At 45.1% G+C, this 22000-nt stretch overlaps 1 protein-coding gene across 1 annotated transcript in view; it reads left to right on the forward strand.

Annotated features, from left to right (window-relative positions):
* Positions 1–249: 249 nt before the first annotated feature.
* Positions 250–22000, forward strand: part of LOC110216433 (solute carrier family 22 member 15-like) — a 132207-nt gene continuing 110456 nt past the window's right edge. Inside the window, exons 1-3 of the mRNA XM_078151590.1 lie at positions 250–261; positions 827–1093; positions 19064–19210. Of these exons, the coding sequence (XP_078007716.1) occupies positions 250–261; positions 827–1093; positions 19064–19210 (426 nt within the window). The remainder of the gene's footprint in view (positions 262–826; positions 1094–19063; positions 19211–22000) is intronic.

Below are 22000 nucleotides of genomic sequence, written 5' to 3' on the forward strand. Positions count from 1 at the left end.
GGCATCCGGGCTCCATCTCCAACCATTTAGAAATGAGGTCACAGAGCTGCTGGCATCTAATCACGGCCTCTGGGGGTTTTTTGTTGTTGTGGCTATACTTGGCTTTCCTCTCACAGACCCAAACCGCCCAGGAAATCCTCCTGGCTACCTCGAGCTCACTTTCCAGACACTGGGGTGGAAAGTGTGTGTGTATGGGGGGGGAGGTCAGAGATAGTCGCTTGTTACCCTGGACAGTCCCAGATTTAAAAGATGGAAGGGACGGTAAGAAAGCATCTATCCGGTATTCATCACCCCAGTTATTTCTTAGATGAGACCCAGAGGAGTTCTGAGACTGCCTGATTATACGACTCCTGGGGTGGGGACTCAGACCCAGATCCTTCAGCCGCAAATCCAAAGCTCTTTCCTCTATGATTCTTGGATAGCCAAAACAAAAGATCCTCTAGCCCGTGCCCTCAGCAGTCTCCCACGCCACTAGACGCTGAGGGAGGCCAGAATGGAAACTCCCTGACTGGGACTTGGGCGCGTGGGATAATATGGTGCGAGGGTTTGGGTGGTGGTGGCTTTCTTTTTCTTTTTTTTTTTCCTTTTTCCCTAGAGAAAACACCCTATCCCTCCCTCTTTTCCTCTCCCCCCTCCCCGCCTCTCCCGAGGCTGCACTGAGCCGAGGGCGGAGAGGAAAGGAGAAGTTGTACACATCTGGCCCCAGAGCAGTCACATCTGGCCCCAGAGCAGTCACATCTGGCCGCAGCAGCAGTTGGAGTGCCTGGGCTGGGCGGAGCTCCGGAGGCCCCTGGGAGCCCGTAAAGCTTAAGAAGGAGGAGGATAGTGGTGGCGAGGGGGGCGTGGGACTCCACCTCCTCCTCCCACCCACTTAGAACCAAAGGAGGGCGCCTCCGCCCTCCTCCCCTCCCCTTTCTTCTCCTCCAGTCCTCTCCCCTCCCGGCCCCACTGCCTCCAGCCCAGCCCAGCCCGCCACAGCTGTTCGGGCCGTCCTAGCCCGGTGGGCCCATGGAGCCTCGACAGGGCTTTCTGCGCCGTGGGGGAGTTCGGGAGCTGCCAGAGGCGCTTCGTGGCCGTGCTGGTGGGGTTACAGGTAGGGGACTGGCCCGGGAGGGGCAAGAGGGATGAGCCCAGGGCTCTGCCGCGTCCCTATCCCTGTCTCGCTACGTGGACCACCCTCTCCCCGCCCCCGACCCCGCCTCCCTTTCTTCCAGCCCACCCACCCCCATCTTCGTAGGAGGGGGCTGTGCTGCCTTCCTGGCTCTCTGCCAATTTCCAACCGCTGGTTTCTTGCTCCTCTCCAGCCTCTGCAAGTGTTCCCAGATAGCCGGACCTCCCACCCCCACCCCTGGCGTCTTGGCAGCCTCGAAAAGCGCGGGGTTTTCCAACTGTCTGCCAGGGCCTGGGAGGAAGTGGTTGCAAAGGGAGGTGGGGCTGGCCAGCGGCCTGGCTGGCTGGGGTGTTTCCTTTCTTGGGATGCTCCCCGAGGGTGGCTCACGTGGTGGAGGGGTGGGGGTGGAGGTGGATCAAAGGCCCGATGCCCAGCCTCTGCCCCTTGGGCCTCACTACCTTATGACTGTATTCCTTGACTTGAGCATCTTCTTGGATAGATGTGGATTGGGGAAGACCCTTGATCTCCCCCGAGGAATAAAAGCTGTTAGAACCCAAGAGACTAAGCCTCGGACGCCCCCGACCCTGCCTCCACATCCCACCCCAGCATTTATCTTCCCAGTTTTCTCCTACACTTGCTATAGTTCACCCATACCCTCAGAACAAAGGGAGGGGGATGGGAGAGGGAGGGGTTCGGAGGTCCAATCACCGGCCTGGAATGGGTTGCAAGCTTTCCCTTGGCCTCTTGGTAAGCGTATAGCCCCGGAGCTGGGTCTTCAATAATTGTTGGGTGGAAAACCCGACGGCCCAGCCCGGGGATGCTCGTGGGTGGGGGCCGTCGGTTTGACCCTAGTGGCCGTGACCTGGCAGAAAGCAACGGGGCTTTCTGCTCTGAAGTGCCTCGCCCGCCTCTTCGGCGCTAGCTACACTTTGGATAAAGAGTTTCCCTCGAGTTGGTTGGACGCAGGCCGAGGCCGTGGTGCTAACTTAGAGGGAGAGGCACCGCTTAAGCTTAAAACCCTGGCATCACCTGCCAAGGACGGCCTGACACCCTCAGGGAACCGTGCACATGGCTGGTGAAGGAGGAAAAAAACATCTGGAAGGAAAGTCCAAGCTGGCTGATGGACTAAATGACAATTTGTTGTTCTGTTCCTCGTTTGAAAATGCCAAATGCCGCTTGCCCCCAAAACCCGTTTTCAATTTTGACAGAAAGCACAGGTTAAAAAAAAAAAAAGGAAACTCAGCCTTTTCTTTGTTTTCTCTATGTTACCTAACCCCTAGACTAGCCCCAGCCCAGGGCAGACCCTTCCTTTGAAGGGTTTACTGGAGGGCATGGATGAGAGAGACGGACTTGGAAGGAATGTGATCTGCATACTTGGAGGGACTGATCCCCAGGGCCTCACATACCATTTCCATGACATTGGGGGGGGGGAATCATAGCCAATCTTTTATCCCAAAGCCTGGGAGCACCGGGGAAAGGGACCAGGGAATAGCTGGAGGAGACCAGCTGTTAGCATTCATAAAGCCATCTTAGACTCATAGATGTAACCTTGGGAAGGAAGGATCTTAGAGATCTCCTAGTCTGACTTTCTCATATTACAGATGAGGAAACTGAGGTCCAGAGAGGTTGTGGCTTGTCCAGGGTCACACAGATGGTAAATGGGCTTTCACTCGGATTCAGCTTCCCCAGATCCTCCAACTCTTTCCAATGCATCACCCCAGAGTACAGAAAACCAAACCAGTTCCCCATTGCCATGGAATACATTTGACTGTTGGAAGCTTGTCACCCCTGGCTTCCTTTTTTAAATTCCTGTGTGGTTTCCTGATAAGCGGTACCGGAGAAGGTCACAAATGCAGCATTTTAGAATGTATTAGTCATCATTAGAATGCCAGACTTGTCATGTGGAAGAGTAAGCATGTTTAGCCAGAAACTGGAAGTCTGCAGATTATCTCTTTGTAGATAGGACTGTGGTATCTAGGCACACAACAGACCCTGGGGTTCATCTGGCCCATCCCCCTCTTATAAATGGTGAGACTTAGACCCAGGCAAGTTGATGTTGTATCCTTGGAAAAGTCATTTAAATTTTCTGAGCCCATTTCCCCATCTGTAAAGTGAAGGGGTTGGACTAACTGATGTCTAAGGTCCCCTCTAGCTCAGATGTTCTATGATCCAGTGACTTTGGATGGTCAAACATTAAAGTTCCCATACCCTTTCAGGTCAATGACACTTATTTCCTTTGGCTATCCCAGCACAATATTCTGTTAGGAGCGGTGTTAAGCATGGGTAGGTTGATGCAAACATTCCTGTGGATATATTCACTCTCTTCAAAGACTTTTCTTCCTGAATTCAAATCTGGCCTCAGATATTTAATGGCTGTGTGACTCAGGGCAAGTCACTGAGCCCTGTTGGCCTGTTTCCTTATCTGGAAAATAAGCTGGAGAAGGAAATGGCAAAACACTCCAGTATCTTTGCCAAGAAAACCCTAAATGGGGTCATAAAGAGTTGGACATGACTGGGGAAAAAAAAAAGGCTAAACAACTAGTAGATAAGGCACTGAATTGGTAGTCAAGAACACCTGAGTCTAAATCCCATCTGAGACCCTGCAACCTCTCTCAGCCTCAGTTTCTGAGGCTGTAAATTGTGTCCATCTGTAAAATGGACATAATGCCTGCAACAGGGTCGTTGTAAAGATTAAATGAGACTACATTCATTAGAATGTAGATATTCATTTATAAACTCTAAAGTGCTATAAATACCAGTTATTTTTAAAGCCAGAAATGTAGGAGGCTATGCACATATGCTACCCCTTAAAATGGTCCTGGGTGCTTTCTAATTCTAATGACTGAGTCCTACAGATTTTCTTCTTCTCCTTATTTTTTCACCTAGTTTCGGAGCCAAAATTTCCTTCTATGTAAAACAGAAGGGTGGATTTCCAAGGCAGTTTATGAGCCACATAAGAAAATGACCTCATTTTTTAAAATGAAAAATTAGATTCAGTTTCATCATCTGTCTTTTTCACCACATTTTTGGCTACTTCCAAAAATCAAATCCATACCCAGGGAAGAAGGATTACCACTGCTAAAAATATTGGAGGGGAATATTTGAGGGAATACTTTACGGTAACCCAGAAAGGTAATTTGATCTCAGGCTGCATAGAGAGAGACATGGCAGGCAAGAACTGGGAGGTGAGAGCCCACCATCTCCCCTGAGTAGGCCACAGCTGGAGTTATATGCTCAGTTCTGGGTACCAGAGTTTAGGAAGGACATCAATGAGCTGAATATTGGTCGGAAGAAGGCAAAGAGGGTAAAAAAAGAGGCTTTTCACTCCAAAGCAGTCTCTAATTCGTACCATCTGTATTTTCAAACATACATGTGGTTGTATAACCTATATAGGATTGCTTACTGTCTCAGAGATGGGGGAGGGGATGGAGGAGAGAGGGATAGAATTTGGAACTCAAAACCTTTTTTAAAACATTAAAAAATGTAACATGTAATTGAGGGAGAAAGAAAATATTATTTAAAAAATGTCCATGTGGGCTAAGGATGAAAGGTACTTGAGGTTTTTAACAAAATGTAGGCTCTAGAATATTCAGAGAACTAAGCTGTATGACTCTTTGTGAACTACTCTGTGAGGTAGCTTCTTCATTTATCAAATTAAGTGGCTGGACTCTAATGAACCATAGTTCTAACAATCTATGACTTTCTAATTCAGCTTCTATCTAAAGGTCATGGCTGTGTGACCCAGGTTCCAGTGGGAGACAATCATGAGATATTTTGGAATGCTTATAGGGGAAATTTTAGAATTTGGAATTGGCCTAATTAATGTAAGGGGGAAGCTGGACAGATTAGGCAAAGATCATTGGAAAATAGCATTTAAAGCTGGAAGGGATCATGTAGTCCAACCTTATTTTACAGACATGGAAATTGAGGAACAGAATAACTGAAGTTATCTAATGCTTGTTGATTGATCTAGCCCAAAACCTATCCAGACCAGAATCATCTCTAGAATATACGTGACAAGCCACCATGCAGCCTTTGCTTGGAGGCTTCCAGTAAGAGGTGATCAGCTAGCCGCTTCCATGGGGATGGCTGCCATGGTTACGGAATTCTTCCTGATCTCAAATCCTCAGTCTATGAAACACAGATCTATTGATTCTAGCTTTGCCTGCTAGGGCCAAGCAGGGACCAGTTTAATCTCTTTTCCACTTGAGAGCCTTTAGTTCCAGGAAAGTCACTCTCGATCTACTCTTCTCCCACCTAAATATCCCTGTTTCCCTTCCAAAGAATAAAATATACTATGAAAAAACAGGTTCTCACCCAGGAAGATTTTCATGGCAAATAAATGGATGAAAACTTCTCATTCCAGAGAAGACAATCTATAGCAATCTTGTAACAATTAGTAAATCACCCAGGATAGCTGGTACTTACAAGCTGAAGTGACTTGCCCAAAGTCATGTAGATAGAGGGGTGGAAAAACTAGGATTTGAACCTATGTCCTCTGACTTCTCTTCTTCATACCCCATTGAATCAAACTGTGAACTCAGAGAAATAATGGAAAATAGACAACTGTCCATGGTCTTTAAGATCCATATATGTGTGTGTGTGTGTGTGTGTGTGTGTGTGTATGTGTGTGTGTATGTGTATGTACATATATACACATACATACATATATAGACACACACACACTTATATTCACTGCCTACAGTAAAGTAAGGCTCCATTCCACTTGTGCTGGTTTTGTGGCTGAGGAAGGGTTTAGATAGGAAAGCTGGGTAGTATGGAAAAAGGAGAGAGACAATTGCCACCTTATTGATATCTGCTTAGTGAGAGTAAAGAACCATGAACTCAGGGGTCCTGAAAGAAACTGTGGTCCTCAGGATCAGAGACATCTCCCTCAGGGCCCAAGGCCTCCATGTTGTCTGCTTACCAGGTAGTGAATCAAAATGGAGAGTGATGGCTGCCCTCCCCAATCCCCCAGCTCCCTAAAACATGTGTCTTCTATGTGCTTTCTGAACCAAATCATGAATATCTTCTGTTGCCATGGTGAAGAAAATAAGGCACTTATGCGGGATAATGGGAAGGCAGGAGCTGCTGCCATTAACTCTAATGAGAACCCTGTTCTCCCATGCTAGGTCTCCTTTCACTTTGCTTAAAAAAAAAAACTGGGAGAAATGGCGCTTATTTGCTGGTGCACATTAGCTGATTTATTCCACTGCTATTACAGGGCTGGTTGTCCTTAAGAAAGAGAGAAATCCAGGTCAGATCTCTTGTCTCTGGAGCGGAGCAGCTGCAGTGAGGGCTGAAGGGAGTGGCAGGCATGGCCCTGTTGCTGCTCAGCTTTGTGCATCTGTTTACATTGTTTAGGTGGTTAGGTGACCAGAAAATACATTACTGGACTGGTCAGGACGACTGGAATTCAAATTTGGCTTCACGTACTACATGTGTAACCCCAGGAAAAATGTCTGGCCTTTGGGACTTCAGTTTCTTCATCTGTACAATGTGGATAACATAGCACCTGCTTCCTTAGTGTGAGGATAAAGTTATCCTCTAAATATTTATAAAGTGCTATATAAACACTAGATACTATTATTGTTGTTGGTGTTCAGTTGTTTTTCAGTCTGACTCCTCATGAGCCCGTTTGGCAAAGCTACTGGAGTGGTTGGCCATTTCTTTCTCCAGCTATTTTACAGATAAGGAAACTGAGGCAAACCGGGTTAAGTGACTTGCCCCAGGTCACACAGCTAGTAAGTTTCTGAGGCCGGGTTTGAACTCACAAAGATTAGTCTCTCTGATTTCAGGTCCAGTGCTCTATCCACTTATTACATGCCAAATAGTAATACATCATTACAACATTATTATTATATTCCAAAACATAGAGTCCCAGTATTCAAAGGGGTTTAAGAAGTCATCTAGTCCAACCTATAAGTCTACAGGAGTCCTCTCAGCAAATTTCCCAACAAGTGATCCCAAGTCTTCCCTTACGGACTTCTCAGGAGGGAGAACTCACCACCTTCCTAAGCAAGCTTGTGGACAGCTCCATTGTTAGGAAGCTTTCTTGCACTGGGAGCTTAAATCCACACTTTTGTCATTTCCGTCTATTGTTGCTGGTTCTACCCCGAGGCCAAAGAGAACAATATGCATTCCTCTTCCCCAGACGTACCTTACAAATACTCTGAGACAGCTATGTATTCCTTTTCATTCTTTTCTTCTCCTGTTCCTTCAAATGATCCCCCTATAGCCCACTTAGTGTTCAAGGCTTTCACAATTCTCATCCTCCTCTGAAATCGTTCTAGCTTCTTGATGTCTTTTCTAAAATCTGTCACCTAGAATGGAACATAGGACTCTAGATATGGTCTGGACAGGGTACTATAGGACTATAATCTCCAGTCTTCTGGAAACTTTGCTTCTCTTAACACATGCACTAGCTGTGTGGACCCTGGGCAAGTCACTTAACCCCAACTGCCTCACCAAAAAAAAAAAAGATTGGATAGCAACTGGGGTGCCCCCTTCTTGCCAAGTGAAGGAAGCCAAGATAAAAAGAAAAGCCACATAAAAAGAAAAAATTTACCCTGTTTCTAGAGTAATCTGTATGTCTGCATCACCTCAAAACTAGAGAGCTCACGAGTTTCTCAACATTATGCTTATTTAGCACAATACGTTTACTTTTCCTGAAAGGACACAATTAGTTCAAAACAAAACCATTTAATGAAATAGCATAGTAAGAAATTGAAATTGAAATCCCCTGCACCACCACTAACACCATAAACCTGGGGCATACTCTTCTAGAAATATAAATACCAGCAATGAGAAGAGTGGACATGCATTGAGCTGACTCACTGAGGGCACTCACATAGGGAACACTCTTGGCACTGACAATTCAAACCTGCAACTTTGCAAGGCTACCAGCATCTTCCCCAGTCATGTTAGCATTCTTTCTGAGCATGCTGCCTGGTGAGCACTGATTTCTACTGGGCCTGCCCCTGAGCATCCAGTCACCCTGCTGGGTCCGTCTCTGCTGCTTCCTCAGTGCTTTGGTACATTTCTATTGCTTCCAGATTGTCTTGATTTCTTGGGCTTCTCTTTGGGTGACTGAGAGTTATAGACCTACAGTGTGAAGGGACCAAAGTTTACCTAATCTAACATCTTCATTTTACAAATGAAGAAACAGAGGCCTAGAGATGGTAAGTGCTTTTCTCCAGGTCTCATAGGAAGTAAGTTGAGCTGGGATTGAATCTTAGGTCAGTTGATGTTAGATCTATTCATATTTCTACTGCACCATACTACCATTCCTCTTTGCTGGGTGCATCACTCTTGGGCCTTGCTCCCTCTTACCAGTTATGGGGCTTCCTTTCTTTAAGGCTACCTCCTGACCGTCTCAGCAACAAAATGCTAGGGTGCAGCGACTAGAGAGCCTCTTTCTCATAAGGGTTGATTGGTGACTCTTTAGCTACATCCAGAGGACACAGCCACCATACTCAGCTAACAAAAGCCAGATAGAATGCCCCTAAGTCAATTCTTTGTGTTAGGATCACAATTCTAGGTCCTGATCACAATCCTAGGTCCCAGAGAGCTCTTTGATTTAGGATTAGAAGTTCCTAAATTCTTCTGTAGTTTGTAATACAAATGCAGTTGAGCCAGGAAAAAAAAAAGGAAGGATACAAGGCCATTGTTCTATATTCACCTGGCTCCAGTTGCTGATTTTATTTTATAAATAGATGGATATAGATATATATAGTATATATGTACATATATAATACATATAACATATAGATATTTACATATGAACACACACATATATAATTCACAACATGTCAACAAGCATTCAGGAAGGATTTACTATGTGCCAGGTATGGTGCCAAGTCCTGGGTAAATAAATACAAGCAGAAAGAATAACAATCTCTACCCTCAAGGAGCTTACATTCTAGTGGGAGAAGACCACAGATAAAAAGAAGCTGAAAATCAGGAGGTGCAATGTAAGGGAGAGAGATGAAGATGCCCAGTGCTAGGAAATGGTGAAGAAAGTCCAGAGACTCAGGAGTGTAGCCTGGAGAGGAATGAAGGCCTGGGTCCCCTTCTTAAAATGGAGATTCTGGGAGGAATAAGTCAACTGGAGGGAGAAGCCACAAGGACAGATGGTACTTATAATGTATGAAATAGTTCTGGTAGATGGTACTTGTAATGCATGAAATAGTTCTGGTGGACTGAGCTTCCAGAGTGAAGAGGTTTCTATGGCCCAGTAAAGAAAGTCCTTTGGAGAATCAGGAGGCTATGTATCCTGGAGAGGAATGAAGTATGTGTAATCATTGTCTACCTTCGTTCATAAGTTCCACATGGAGGATCTCTCTACCCAGTGCTCTGGGGGCCTCTTTCTAGGTCTTTTAAATTACATGGGAGCCAGGGCAGCACTCAGCCTGACCAGCTATTGTTGCTTGCCCTTAGTAACACCTCCTTTTCTGGTCATGTCCTGGAAGAGAGCATTTACTCCTTGGATGGAAGTTATCATTTGTAACCTGTTGTGGCCTATTAAATTTGCCTGTTGTCCTTTGGATCATCCATAATTTTTAATTCTTTAGCAATTGTGTTGTCTGATGATTCATAATTATAATAAATGTGTTTGTATAATATCTATTACTATTTGCAAGGCATTTTCTGTATATTATCTTATTTGACATTCATAACAGGTAGGTTATGAACCTCTGAGCTAGGTCCTATAGATATTATTATCTCTCTGTTACACATGTGGAAACTGAGGTTCAGAAAGCTTGAGTGTTTATCTGGGTTCAAATAACAAAGTAAGCATTGGAGGTGAGAATTGATCCCAGGTCTCTCCTAATGACAGGCCCCTGGAATTTATGTAGATAAAAATGTTAGGCAGCACAAAGCCAAGGATGAATTCCTGGGAAACTCTACCCAAAACTGCCCTCCCAGCAGATACCAAGCCATTCATTACCATTCTTGGGCCCAGCCATCCAAACAGTTCATTCTGTATGTGTACATGTTGTCTCCCCTCCCTCCACCCTTATTAGAACGTAAGCTTCTTGAGGATGGGATTTCGTTTTTGTCTTTGTATCCCTGTGCTTTGTTTGATGTCTGGTATATAATTAGTGCTTAATAACTGCTTGTTGATTGATTCAACATACACCCAACCATTTTATGACCTTACCTAGTTCTTTTCTCTTGACCACAAGGATGGCATGAGAGGCTTTGTTAAGTGTTTTGCTGATATCTAGATAAATATGTCTTCCCTTGTGTGATGTATATTCTTAGGGAGATTTTGTGTGGTTCATAGGTTAAGCAACTTGGCCAAGTTCATATGTAAGTGCATGAGGGGCTGGCTCAAAAGACATCAAAGAATGTGTGGGAGATAAACCTGGGTCATGAGGCCATCCTCATTGGCTTCTTTGATAACACCTTCTAACTCCTTCCCTACTTTCTTAGGAACAGCCAAGAAGGTACACTTTGTCAAGTAGCCACTGTGTATGTACCCTGGCCTCATCGTGGCCAGTTGGTTGGACATGTCTGGCTACAGCCCCTGAGGGGCTCAGAGTGTCTCTTGTCCAAGGCTAGAAGCTTGACCCCTGTTTTCTGTTGTGTTTCTCTCCCCCACCCATGGTAAACAGCTAGTGATTAGAGCCCCAGTTCCATTCAACCAATTAGCATCAATTAGTTTTTACAAATGGGAAATTTACTATAAAGTTATGACGATATAAACATTTCCCCTCAACACCTGGGGCACTTTCTCCTAAGTAACACCTAAGTCCCTGGGGAGATTGGCCTTACACTGAAAGCAGTTTCTGCTTTAAGCGGTGTTCCTTTTCAAATGACCCACAGCTTCTGGATGACACGGGTCTGGGCTGCCTCTGGACTGTGTCAAGCAGGCTTCTGGGTACTTCTCTCCTGGCTGGAAGGCATCTAATACATCCTGACATAGACTCTGGGCCCTGAACCTCTGGTGGATCCATTCTGACCTGTTAAAGCTTTATTAAGTAGCCATCTCCAGGATGGCGGTACCTAAGAGGAATTGGAGAAAGGCCCCAGTGGATGCAAAGGCCTGAGGCTTTCTCCCCACCCAAAATTTAGCCCTTGGAATACAGCCAGGTAGGAGTGAGCACCAGCCTCACTCTGGCCAATTAATGCCTTTCAAACACAGCCCAGCTCTCACTGCAGAGATGACTCACAGTATGTTGTTTTATCACGTGCTTAGCAGATTAGAACCAGTTACAGAATGCTTGTAAAGGCTCCAAATCAGGGAGTGGGGCCCTTCCATTACACAGCATCTTACCTTTCCAGAAAGGGCTCCAAAGCCCCTTCCATTCGGAGATGATATCATGTGAGCACACTGCACGTACTTCCAAAATTCCCCCACCCCTACCACCACTTTAAACTTGTAAAGTGCCCCTAGATAACTGGAGATACAAAGACGAAAACAAAGTCTCTACTATCATGTAATTTAGGGGATAGAATACGTGAGCAGAAATATGAGGAGATTTGATGGAGAGAGTGCTGGAGGGGGAAATCAGGGCAGACTTCACAGAAGTGACTACTGAACTGAACCTTGAAAGAAGGTGACCAAGGATCCTAAAAAAGAGTGAAGCAGAAAGCATTCCAGGCAAGGGGACAAGCTTGTCAGAGGCAAGGAGATGGTAGGTAGGATTCTGAGGTCAAAAAACATCTAGTGGGTTATTTGGCCAGAACTCAGGAGTATCTAACTGGGAATAATATGAAATAACCCTGAAATGTTTGGCTGGAGTCATATTGTAGAGTACCTTAAACACCAGATTAAGGAGGATGTGTTTCATCCTACAGGCAATTGGGAGTCACTAAAGATTTTAGAGCATGAAAATAACACGATCAGGCTTGTGCATTAAGATTATTTTCATAGAAAAGATGATTTCTGTGTAAAGAACGGACTGAGGAGGGTGTTGGATAAATGAGAAGGATATAAAGTCATCCAGGAGAGAGGGGATGGCCCCAGCTAGAGTCCGCAGTGTTGTGCAGCTGATTGGTTGTAGGGAGGGGAGGGTGAGGGAGAAGTCAGAGATGACTCAGAAGGCTGAGGAGGAGGAGGAGGAGGATCTGCTCTCCAAGGGACGCTTGCACTTAATCCTTTCTTTAATTGAAGTCCAGTGTCCCCATTAGGAGAAACAATTAACAGTTAGCAAGTCAAATGAGCCTTTTGGATCCTGGCAAAGTTCTTGTTATTGGGAGAGGTACTTGAATATTGAAGGGAGAGCCAAAGGCCAGGAAGTCCGAAGCTGCCAGTGCTGGGCCAGCCTTACCTTTCCCATGAACTTGACCTCATTGGACTGGCTGCTTAACTTCTGTAATAAATGGAGACACCTGCCTTACCTGGCCCCACCTGAACAAGTAGGATAATGCAGGTGAAAGTGCTTTGGAAAGTGTAAACACTACCCATCTGCATTTGTTTCTTTCCTTCCTTCCTTTCTTCTCTGTTCTCTTCTGTTCCTCCCTCCCTCTCCCTCTTCCCTCCCTCCTCTCCTCTCTTCTTCTCTTCCCCTCTCTCCTCCCTTCTCTCTTTTCCTCTCCTCTCCTGTCCCTCTCTCTCTTCCACACACCTCTGCCCTCCCACCCTTCATATAAGGAATTTGAGGGGTAACGTATAATAGAAATAGCTCTGAATGTAATTCAAACCAATTAACATGTATTAATTAAACACTTACTATATGCCAGGTCTAGGATATTCAAAGACAAAAATGAATGAGGCCCTACTTTTGATTACATTCTACTAGGGGGAAACGCTATGACTACAGACGAGTAAATAAATGGACAATACCTCCAAAGGACAGTAGAACCCTAGAGGGCCTGGAGGAGAGCGGGCCTCCAGGCCTAGGAGAGTGGCCTGTACCAAAGCCCAGGAAGGGATGTGGAACGTATGGTACCGGGAGCCACAGATGCGCTGGTCTGAATGAGCCTAGAGGAGGTGAGGGAGGAGCGAGGGGGTTGGGGCCAGACCAGGAGTGGCTTTGCCTCCCGAACAGAAGGGTCTGTGTTTTATCATAGAAGCAATGGGACTAGAGTCAGAGTCAGATCCAGATTGGCATCCTCTGCCCTCCCAGCCCAGCTTGCAGTTTTCCAGACTCCAATCCTGTGCTTCTGCAGCCACCTTGGCCTCTTTCTGGGCCTGGGGCTCCTCCTCCTGTACCATCCCTGTCTCTTGCCACCCCGCCTTTGCCCTTGGGGCTTACTCCAGGCCATCGGCTTTGGGGAAAGCTCTAGGCTGGCCGTAGGCATTCGCTTTGGGCCGCAGAAAGTCAGAAGTCCCATACCGTGTCTCTCACCCCTTTCCGGTGTACCTTCGTCCCCACCTCCGCCCTTACCATTTTTCTGTATTGTCTTCGCCCATTAGAATGTAAGCTCCTTGAGAGCAGGGACTGCCTTTCTTTTTGCTTGTTTTGGTGCTGAGTACTCAGTAAGTACTTAATAAATGCTTGTTGCCAGCCTGTCTTCTTGAATCTTGGTTCATGGGCACTTCATATTCTGACCTCAGTTACCTGATCTGTAAAACGGGCACAATAACAATCCCTACAGATAACTTCCTCCGCCTCTTTGTGGGCGGGAAAGTGCTTCATAAACCCCCTGAGTGCTAAATAGATATCAGCTGAAGTTATTTCCACTTTGTAGGTAAGGAGTTTAAGTAAATGGCTCCAGGTTACAAAACTAGTAACAGGGTTATTTTGAGGAAAGTGCTTTGGAAATGAAAACAATTGGATTATAAACAATTTTAGGAAATTGTAAACAATCGAAGTGTTTTGATTTTTATCCATCCTCTGCACAGCTCCCAATGTGTTTTCCTAAAGCAAAAATCTGACAATGTCACTCACTTAATGAACTCCCTGTTTGACTCCTTGCCTTAGCTCGGTATGGCTCCCTATGACTTCTAGGTTCAAATAAAGACTTCTCTGTCATCACTGGCCTTTCCAGCCTCCTTCCGGCCTACTTCTCCAGTCTTGTACAGCCAAACTAACCTTCTGGTTTTTCCTGTCCTAGATGAAATCCCATCTCTCACCTCTGTGCTTCTGCACAGCCTGTACCCGATGCCTGGAACACCCTCCCACATCAGCTCTAAGTTTTAAATCAACAGGCTTACTCCTGTTCCCAGCTCTGCCTTGTGATTATTTTCATTTTGACAGTGGCTTCCTGGAAATAAAGTAGGCCAGGGTTACACAGTAGACCTAGAGTTTGAAGGAACCTTAGAGGTCCCATGGCAGCTAGGTAGCACAATAGATAGAGTCCTGGCCTTGAGTTCAAAACCAGCCTCAGAGGCTTACTAGCTGGTGACCCCAGGCAAGTCACTTGACCTCCAACCTCTTCAGTGTCCTCTTCTGTATAATGGTGCTGATTGGCGCCTCCCTCCCAGGGTTCTTGTGAGAATCGAATGAAGTCATATTTGCAAAGCATTTTGCAAATCTTAATGTGCTATGTAAGTCAATGAACATTTGTTAAATGCCTACTATATGCCAGGCACTATGCTAAGTGCTGAGGATGAAAAGAGACAAAAGACAGTCCCTGCCCTCAAGGAGCTTACAATCTAACAGGAGAGACAAGTAAATAAATATGCACATACTATGTACAAGATAATTAAGAGGAGAAAGTACTAAAATTAAGAGAGGTAGGGAAATGTTTCCTGTAGAAGAGGGATTTCAGTTGGGACTTGAAGAAAGCCAGGGGAGACAATAGGCAGAGATGATGATAATAAAATGCTTTACTGTTGTTGTCATTGTTGTTACAATAATAATAACAACTATTATTATTATCATCTAGTTTAACATTCTCATTTCACAGATGAGGAAACTGAGGCTCAGAGAGAGAAAAGTGATTTGAAGCCAAGCCATCATTCATTCATTCATTTAACAAGAATTTAGTAAATACCTACTATGTGTAAGGAACTTGCTAAGCACTTAGGGATACAGACAAAAATGAAACAGTCCCTGCTTTCAAAAAGCTTATGCTATGCTGAAAGGAAAGTACCATCCTGCCTTAACGCAGGTAATTGTGATAATGGAAATTTTAGGCTGGTAGGAGAGATTTTTAGAAAAGTGGTACTTTGAATTCACCTTGAATCAGACCAGAGGGGAGGTACTCATGTTCAACTAGCCTCGAGCATGAATGTAAATGGGCTAAATCTAATAAAATGTGCCAGACTTTTAGAGACCACAGCTGTTTCAAATATGAGGCTAATGCCCCTGGCTATAATCAGGCTGCAGAATGGCTTCATAGGTCTTGTCATGAGATCATGGCAAGGATCAGACCAGAACCACAGCAGAAAGGAGTAGGAAGAGAGCCCTGAAGTCATCCAGTCCTACCCCCATCCAAAGGAGGAAGTGTCCCCATAGCATCCCCACCCACCAATTGGTTATCCAGCCTTCCCTTGAACACTTGTTTTTCTGCACAGCCAAGCAAGTTGACAATAGGCCAGTCACATCTGGGCCAGCATTCAGGACACAGAAAACCTGACAGCAGGTAGACACCTGTGCAAACAATCCTCACAGACTTCATTCCCAGAAAGCCCCTGTCAAACTGAAAATATCCGCACAGTAGAACTGGGAATAGAAGTAAGCCTGGTGAGGACAGCCACCTGGGGCTCACTCAGCCTTTGTGAGTGTACAAGGAGGGACCCTTTTAAATGCACTTCTGGGTCATCTGCCCAGTTTGCAGGGCGATGAACTGTCCAGCCGGGGAAATTCTGGAAGCCCGTTCATTAAAATTGCAGGGAGCTGCAATCTGGTCAGTGAAGGGACCATTGTATATTCTCAAAGTGTGGGGGTAGTTTTATACGTGAATCTTTTTATGATCTCAGAAAGTCCTGCTTTCTGTGGAATGTGGGAATTCATTTTTCGATGACAAGTCCTATATGTTACCATTAGGGCTAGAAACCTTCTAGTGGATAGTGATACAGTCCTATATTCAAACCTTGCCTTAGGTGCACAAATATCTTATCCAGAGATGTAACAAAAACCTTAAGCCCTATCAGACTGTCAGAGGCATTTAATAGATGCTTGTGAGTTGGACTGAATTTAGAGAAAGATTTTTGATGAAAGCATGTTGAAACTCTTATGGGTCAGTGAATTCTGTACCTTTGGGACCTTTTTGTGAGGCAATGGACAACAGGACACTTGGCAGGGTAACCAAATAAACAGGCAGTTGAGAGAGAAAAGAAGAAGAAGAAGAAGAAGAAGAAGAAGAAGAAGAAGAAGAAGAAGAAGAAGAAGAAGAAGAAGAAGAAGAAGAAGAGAAGAAGAAGAAGAAGAAGAAGAAGAAGAAGAAGAAGAAGAAGAGAGGAAGAAGAAGAAGAAGAGGAGGAGGAGGAGGAGGAGGAGGAGAAGGGACAGAGAGAGACAGAGAACACAATTTGAGAACCCCCCAGCACAAAAGCTCTTTGGAAATTTCTAGATCGATAAGGAAACTTGCAAACCCATTAAAGTGATAGTAACTAATATTTGTATGGTGCTCTAAGGTTTGCAAAGTACCTTCCTTAAAACATCCCTATAAAAGGAGAGAGGTAGGACAAGTAGGATTTCTCCAAGGGTGTATTACTCTCTGGAAACTGAGGCTCAAAGGGACCTGCCCAGGGTCACACAGCTGCTAAATGTTTGAGTCAGAATTTGAAGCCAGAAATTCAGGCTCTAAGTTCAGCCCTCTGTCCACTCTGGCACATTGCCTTCTGATGACTTCAGAATGACTTCTGTACCTTGATGATATAATCCTGAAGTGTAACTTTAAAGATACAAGACACATAAGCCTTCCTGAAAGGAAGATAAAATGGCCAGTGGGTATGGCCTAGTCTGGTAGAGCCTCCCATGAAATAAGTAGAGAACAGGAAAGTCAAGCAGTGCTGCTCTGTGAGGAGGAAGAGGGAGAGAGAGGAGCTCTCAGAAGACAATCCTTCAGATCTCCCCATTTCTTCCATGCCCAGTCTTCATGCCTCTCACATGCTAGAGTCCTAAGCCTTCTCAGCTCTTCATTCTGAGGACTGAAAGCAGGCAACATTGTACCTTCTTCGTTGCTGATTCTAGACCAGAACTGAGCATCCCTAGAGAAGGCTTTCTCCTTCCCCTCCCCGCTCCAAAGGAGTATTGAATCAAGGGTCCTTCGATCATCGGATAACAGTCAGCATAATAATATCTAGTATTTTTAATATTTACAAAGTGCTTATGTAAATTAATTTGCAACTGCCAGACGAGGCAGGTGTTATTATTAACTCTATTGTATAGATAAGGAAACCGAAACATATAAACAGGTTAAATGACTCACCTAGTATAACATAGCTAGTAAGTGTCTAGACCAGAAGTATCAGACCCACAGGCTGAATGCAGCCCAGCGCTATAGAGCCTGCCCAAACCAGATTAAAATGTAATTGGAGAGCATTTAACAAATTAAATAAGAATCTAATGTAACATAGATAATGTTAATAGGTGGTTTTTCTAAGAGGCTATACAACCTGTAGAAATAGATGTATATACATGTATGGGTGTAGATGTATACCCATATAAATGCACATATACATATGTGTGTGTATACACATATGTGTATATGTGTGTGTGTGTGTGTGTGTGTGTGTGTGTGTGTGTAGAGAGAGAGAGTTTGGGTTTGAAATCATTGTTTAGACGACTGTCAGACTTCAAGTCCCAATAGCCACCTAATTGCTGGTAGTAGATTCCCCACTAGAAGGAAAGCTAGAGGCCATGCAGTCCAGTCTCTTTATTTCACAGATGAAGAAACTCAGACTCAGAGGTGGAGTGACCTGCAGAGCATTACATAGGTAGTTAAGTGGCAGAGATGAGGTCCAACCTATTGGGCTTCACTGATTCTGGTCAGTGGGACCAGGCAGTTTTGAATTGAGGAAGAATCAACGGCCAGACCAGATTTGGATCAAGGAAGTCCAACCCTCTTAATGACACCTCATTCCTCCCATGTGACTCTTGGCTCCCCTTTCCTGAGACTCCTGACACCTGTTATTCTGGCTGGAGCTGAGGAGTTAGGGTGAACGAATTATTAATGCCCCGTCCCCTCCCCCTAAGCAACCAAGATAACTTGGCTTCAGTTCTAGGTATGACCTCGTGAGGAGGGCTAAGGAAGACCTGGGCTGGTAGGGGAGCTCAGGAAGGGAAACAGTTGGAAAAGAATGTCACACCAAGAGGCCAGACCTCAGCATGCAGCAGAACCAGGGCATCTCAAGAGGGGCAGTGTCCCAAATAAACTTTACCTGTTCTCTCTATTTTTTTTTCCCTAGAGGGTCTGAAGGAAGCAGACCAAGTGCTTTAAGGTCTCTACTCCTATTTGAAGCTGGGCTGAGCAGCTAGAAGTTTCTTCTTTTACTTATGGGTTTGCTGTAGCTAATCTGGATAGGATGGTCCAGTGGAAAGAGTGCTGACTTCGGAGTCAGGACCATGATCCAAATCTTGACTTTGACACTTACTACCTGGGTGAACTTGGGCAAGTCCGTTAGCCTTTCTCGGCCTCAGTTTCCTCATCTGTAAAATGAAGGGGTTGGATTAAATGACTTCTAAGGGCCTTTCTAGGTCTAGATGTATCATTCTGTGAGACAGAGGGGGGTGGGAGTGGGAATAGTCAGAGCCCTGGTCACCCCACCATGGGTACTGTTCTGTCCTCTGATTCCAAATCCAATGCTGTCCCCATCCCCTTAGGACTGCAGATGGTTTGTGATCCTTAGGACCAAATGAAACGTTCTTCCTACTGGCCTTCAAGTCAAGCAGGAATAACACAGGAGTGAATGTCATTTGCTGGGGCCTAGCTTGTTTCTCTCTTTGTCTTCCCAGCACTCGGCACCTTGGCAACAGCCCTTAATATATGCTTGCCGATGGAGTGGATGAAAGGCAAGGCAGTTCTCTCTGGATGCGTGTTTAGGAAGGGGAGCAAACAAATACACCTGCTTCTTAGCCTGATATCGGCATTTACATGTGCTTATTGCAGGTCTGCATGGCCTGCCAGTCCATGCTGACTGAGTTGGTGGGTGTTGTACCAGAACATCATATCGACCAGGAAGAGCTTCCCAGGAGCCCTGAGGAGCTGGCCAGTCACGTGCACTTTGCAGATAACTTTACAGCCATAGTGACAGAGGCAAGTGGCAAAGCAGCACATTGTAAGCCCTGCATTTCTTTGTCTCTGTCCCATGGAGCTCTATTTTTAGAGAACTTTGAAAATGATAAACCTGTCTGGATTGCCTAGATGGGGATTGTATGTACAGACATGTATTGTGTTCTCCCTGTAAATGAATGCAGAAAGACTCTGTGTGAGCAGAAATCATCATAAGCAGTAGAGAGAAAGGGGTGTTAGAGCTGGTCAGAGGGCCTGGGTTCAAATCCTGACTCTGAACACTCCCTGTGTCACCTGGGGCAAGTCACAACCTCTCTGAGCCTCAGTTTCCTCATCCGTGGAATGAGGGGTGGGACCAGATGACCTCCAAGATCCCTTCTAGCCCTAGCTCTGTGATTCTGTGACCCGGGTTCAAATGTCATCTCTCACTCCTTATGTGCCCTTGACCAAAGCACATCAGCCTTCCGGGCCTATGGGGAACATGAGTGTGTGTGTGTGTGTGTGTGTGTGTGTGTGTGTGTGTGTGTGTGTGTGTGTAACACTGACAAAGACAAAAAGGAAACAAAGGCAAGCATCTCTGAAAGGCTTAAGGACTCTGATGAGTATAATGACCAGCCATGATGCAAAGGACCAGCAATGAAGTATGTTTCTCACTTCCCATCTCCCACCAGAGAGGTGATAGACATACACTCGTTTTTGGACATGGCCAATGGGGGGATTTGTTTTATTTGACTATGTATATTTTTCACAAGGATTTTGCTTTGGAGGTCCCTTCCAGTTCTAAATATATAATCTTATGAAATACACATTAGTTCTGCTTAGTATACAAGGAATGAAACTTCTCCCTCCCCAAAGTGACATGATTTAGGTGAAATTCTTAGTAAATCATTCATAGAGCTCCTTTAAATTGATCTCTCTGAATTCTGAATTCCTTGACACTGAGAGCAGCTGGCTGCCAGGCAGGAGGGGTTATTAAGCAGATTTCACAAAGCATACTTGTCTAAGACAGAGCATGACTCAAGGCTTCCCCCCAAAATCTTTGTCCCTGTCTGTGGTCTGTCTCTCTGGCTGTGCTTATCCCCGGCCTAGATGGAAGTCCTTCCGGTGAGATGCTTTGTCAAAAGCCTTTTACTTCCTAATGCACCTTCTGCTACAAGCAAAGTCCAAGAGCTGCTGCCACTAGGGCCCTGTGCCGGGATCCAGACCTGAGTTAGGCCTTTCATGATGCTAATCACCCTTTGCAGATTTGGAGGGAGTGGGAGCAATTTATCATGCTGTGATTATACCAGAGGGCGGCAGGGTTTCTGGGAGAGTAGAAAGGAGGAAATATTCTAAGATGGCGTTTGCCAAGCCTGATTTCATAGATCATAGAGCATCAAATCAAAAAATAACCTGCTTGAAGTCACAAAGGTAGTGACAGAAGAATGATCTGAACCTTAATCCAGAGCTCTTTCCACTGTACCTAGCGGAGAGGTTACCTCATCCAATTCCCTCATTTTACAGAGACCCAGAGAAATTGACTGATTTGTTCAAGGTCACACAATCCTCTTTCCCATGCCCTCTGCCTTCCCCTCCCTCCCCACCCCTCTTCTTTCCTTCCCTTCCCTTCTAGGGGGAATTCAACGAACACATAAGACTTGCTCCATCCCCTCATGAACCTTATGGTCATGGAAGTGTATAACACACAAACACAGATGATTATAATACAGAAGATTATGTGTGATTTGGACTTTAGAGAGGTAGAAAACAAAGTGCTATGTGAAGTCCAAGAAGAAAGGTCAGTGCTGAATGGTATCAGGAAAATTCTTTAAATTTGGCTTTAAAGGATGGGTAAAAATTCAGCCTGTGGGAAAGGGGAGGGGAGGGTATTCCAGACACAGCAAACAGCACAAGCAAAGGTTTGGAGTCTGGTCAGGGCATGTTTGGCTGGAGAGTACATAGATGAGAGTATCATGAGATAGGCTGGCACCAGATGGTGGAGGGAGGGCCTTGAGTCCCAAGTTGAAAAATTTGAGCTTTGCTGAGTGAAGATTTTTGAGCAGAGGAATGGCATGATCTATGCATATCAAATGTTATCATATACAGGATATGTTATTGAGGATACACACACACACACACACACACATACACACACACATAGGATATATTATCATATATAGGATATGTAAAATATGTCCCATATATAAAGGCTGGGTAGATAGGAAGAAAGACCGAGTGTTTTGTCTATCCTAGCTAAATTCATAGGCTCACCATCAGAGTTTGGCTATCTCATAATTAGTCCCATTGCAAACCATGAAAACTCCGCTAAGGCATTGGAGTGATGGGTTCTGCATTGTTTGAAGGGCTATACTCAACGATGAAATGAGAGATTCTTTCAAGTGTATTTATGAACTCACGGGAGGAGAAATCAGACTCTCAACTTGGATGAGACCATTGGATCTTAGATTAACTCTTGGAAGATACCTTAGAGACCATTGAATCTGACCCCACCATTTTACTCGCTGGGAAGATGAGGTCCAGAAAAGTGAAATGATTTGCCCAAAGTCACACAAGTCATAAGTAGCAGAATTGGATTTTGAACCAAATTCCTTGACCCCGGGTCTGTGCTGCCTCCCGATTGCAGAGGTCATTCCACCCAACCCACACTTGAAACTTGAATTCCCATAGAGGAATATCCCAGGGAGTAGTTGTTTAGCTTCTCCTTGAAGATCTGTAAGGATAGGCAACTCACATTATCTCTCCCACCCAATCTCAAACTGCCCATGCCATTATTAGACAACTCTGTCAGGAGTTTTTCTTTATAGAATAAACTGT

The sequence above is a fragment of the Phascolarctos cinereus genome, unplaced genomic scaffold (assembly GCF_003287225.1).
Source record: "Phascolarctos cinereus isolate Bilbo 61053 unplaced genomic scaffold, phaCin_HiC Scaffold_3;HRSCAF=262, whole genome shotgun sequence".
Lineage (NCBI taxonomy): Eukaryota > Metazoa > Chordata > Mammalia > Diprotodontia > Phascolarctidae > Phascolarctos > Phascolarctos cinereus.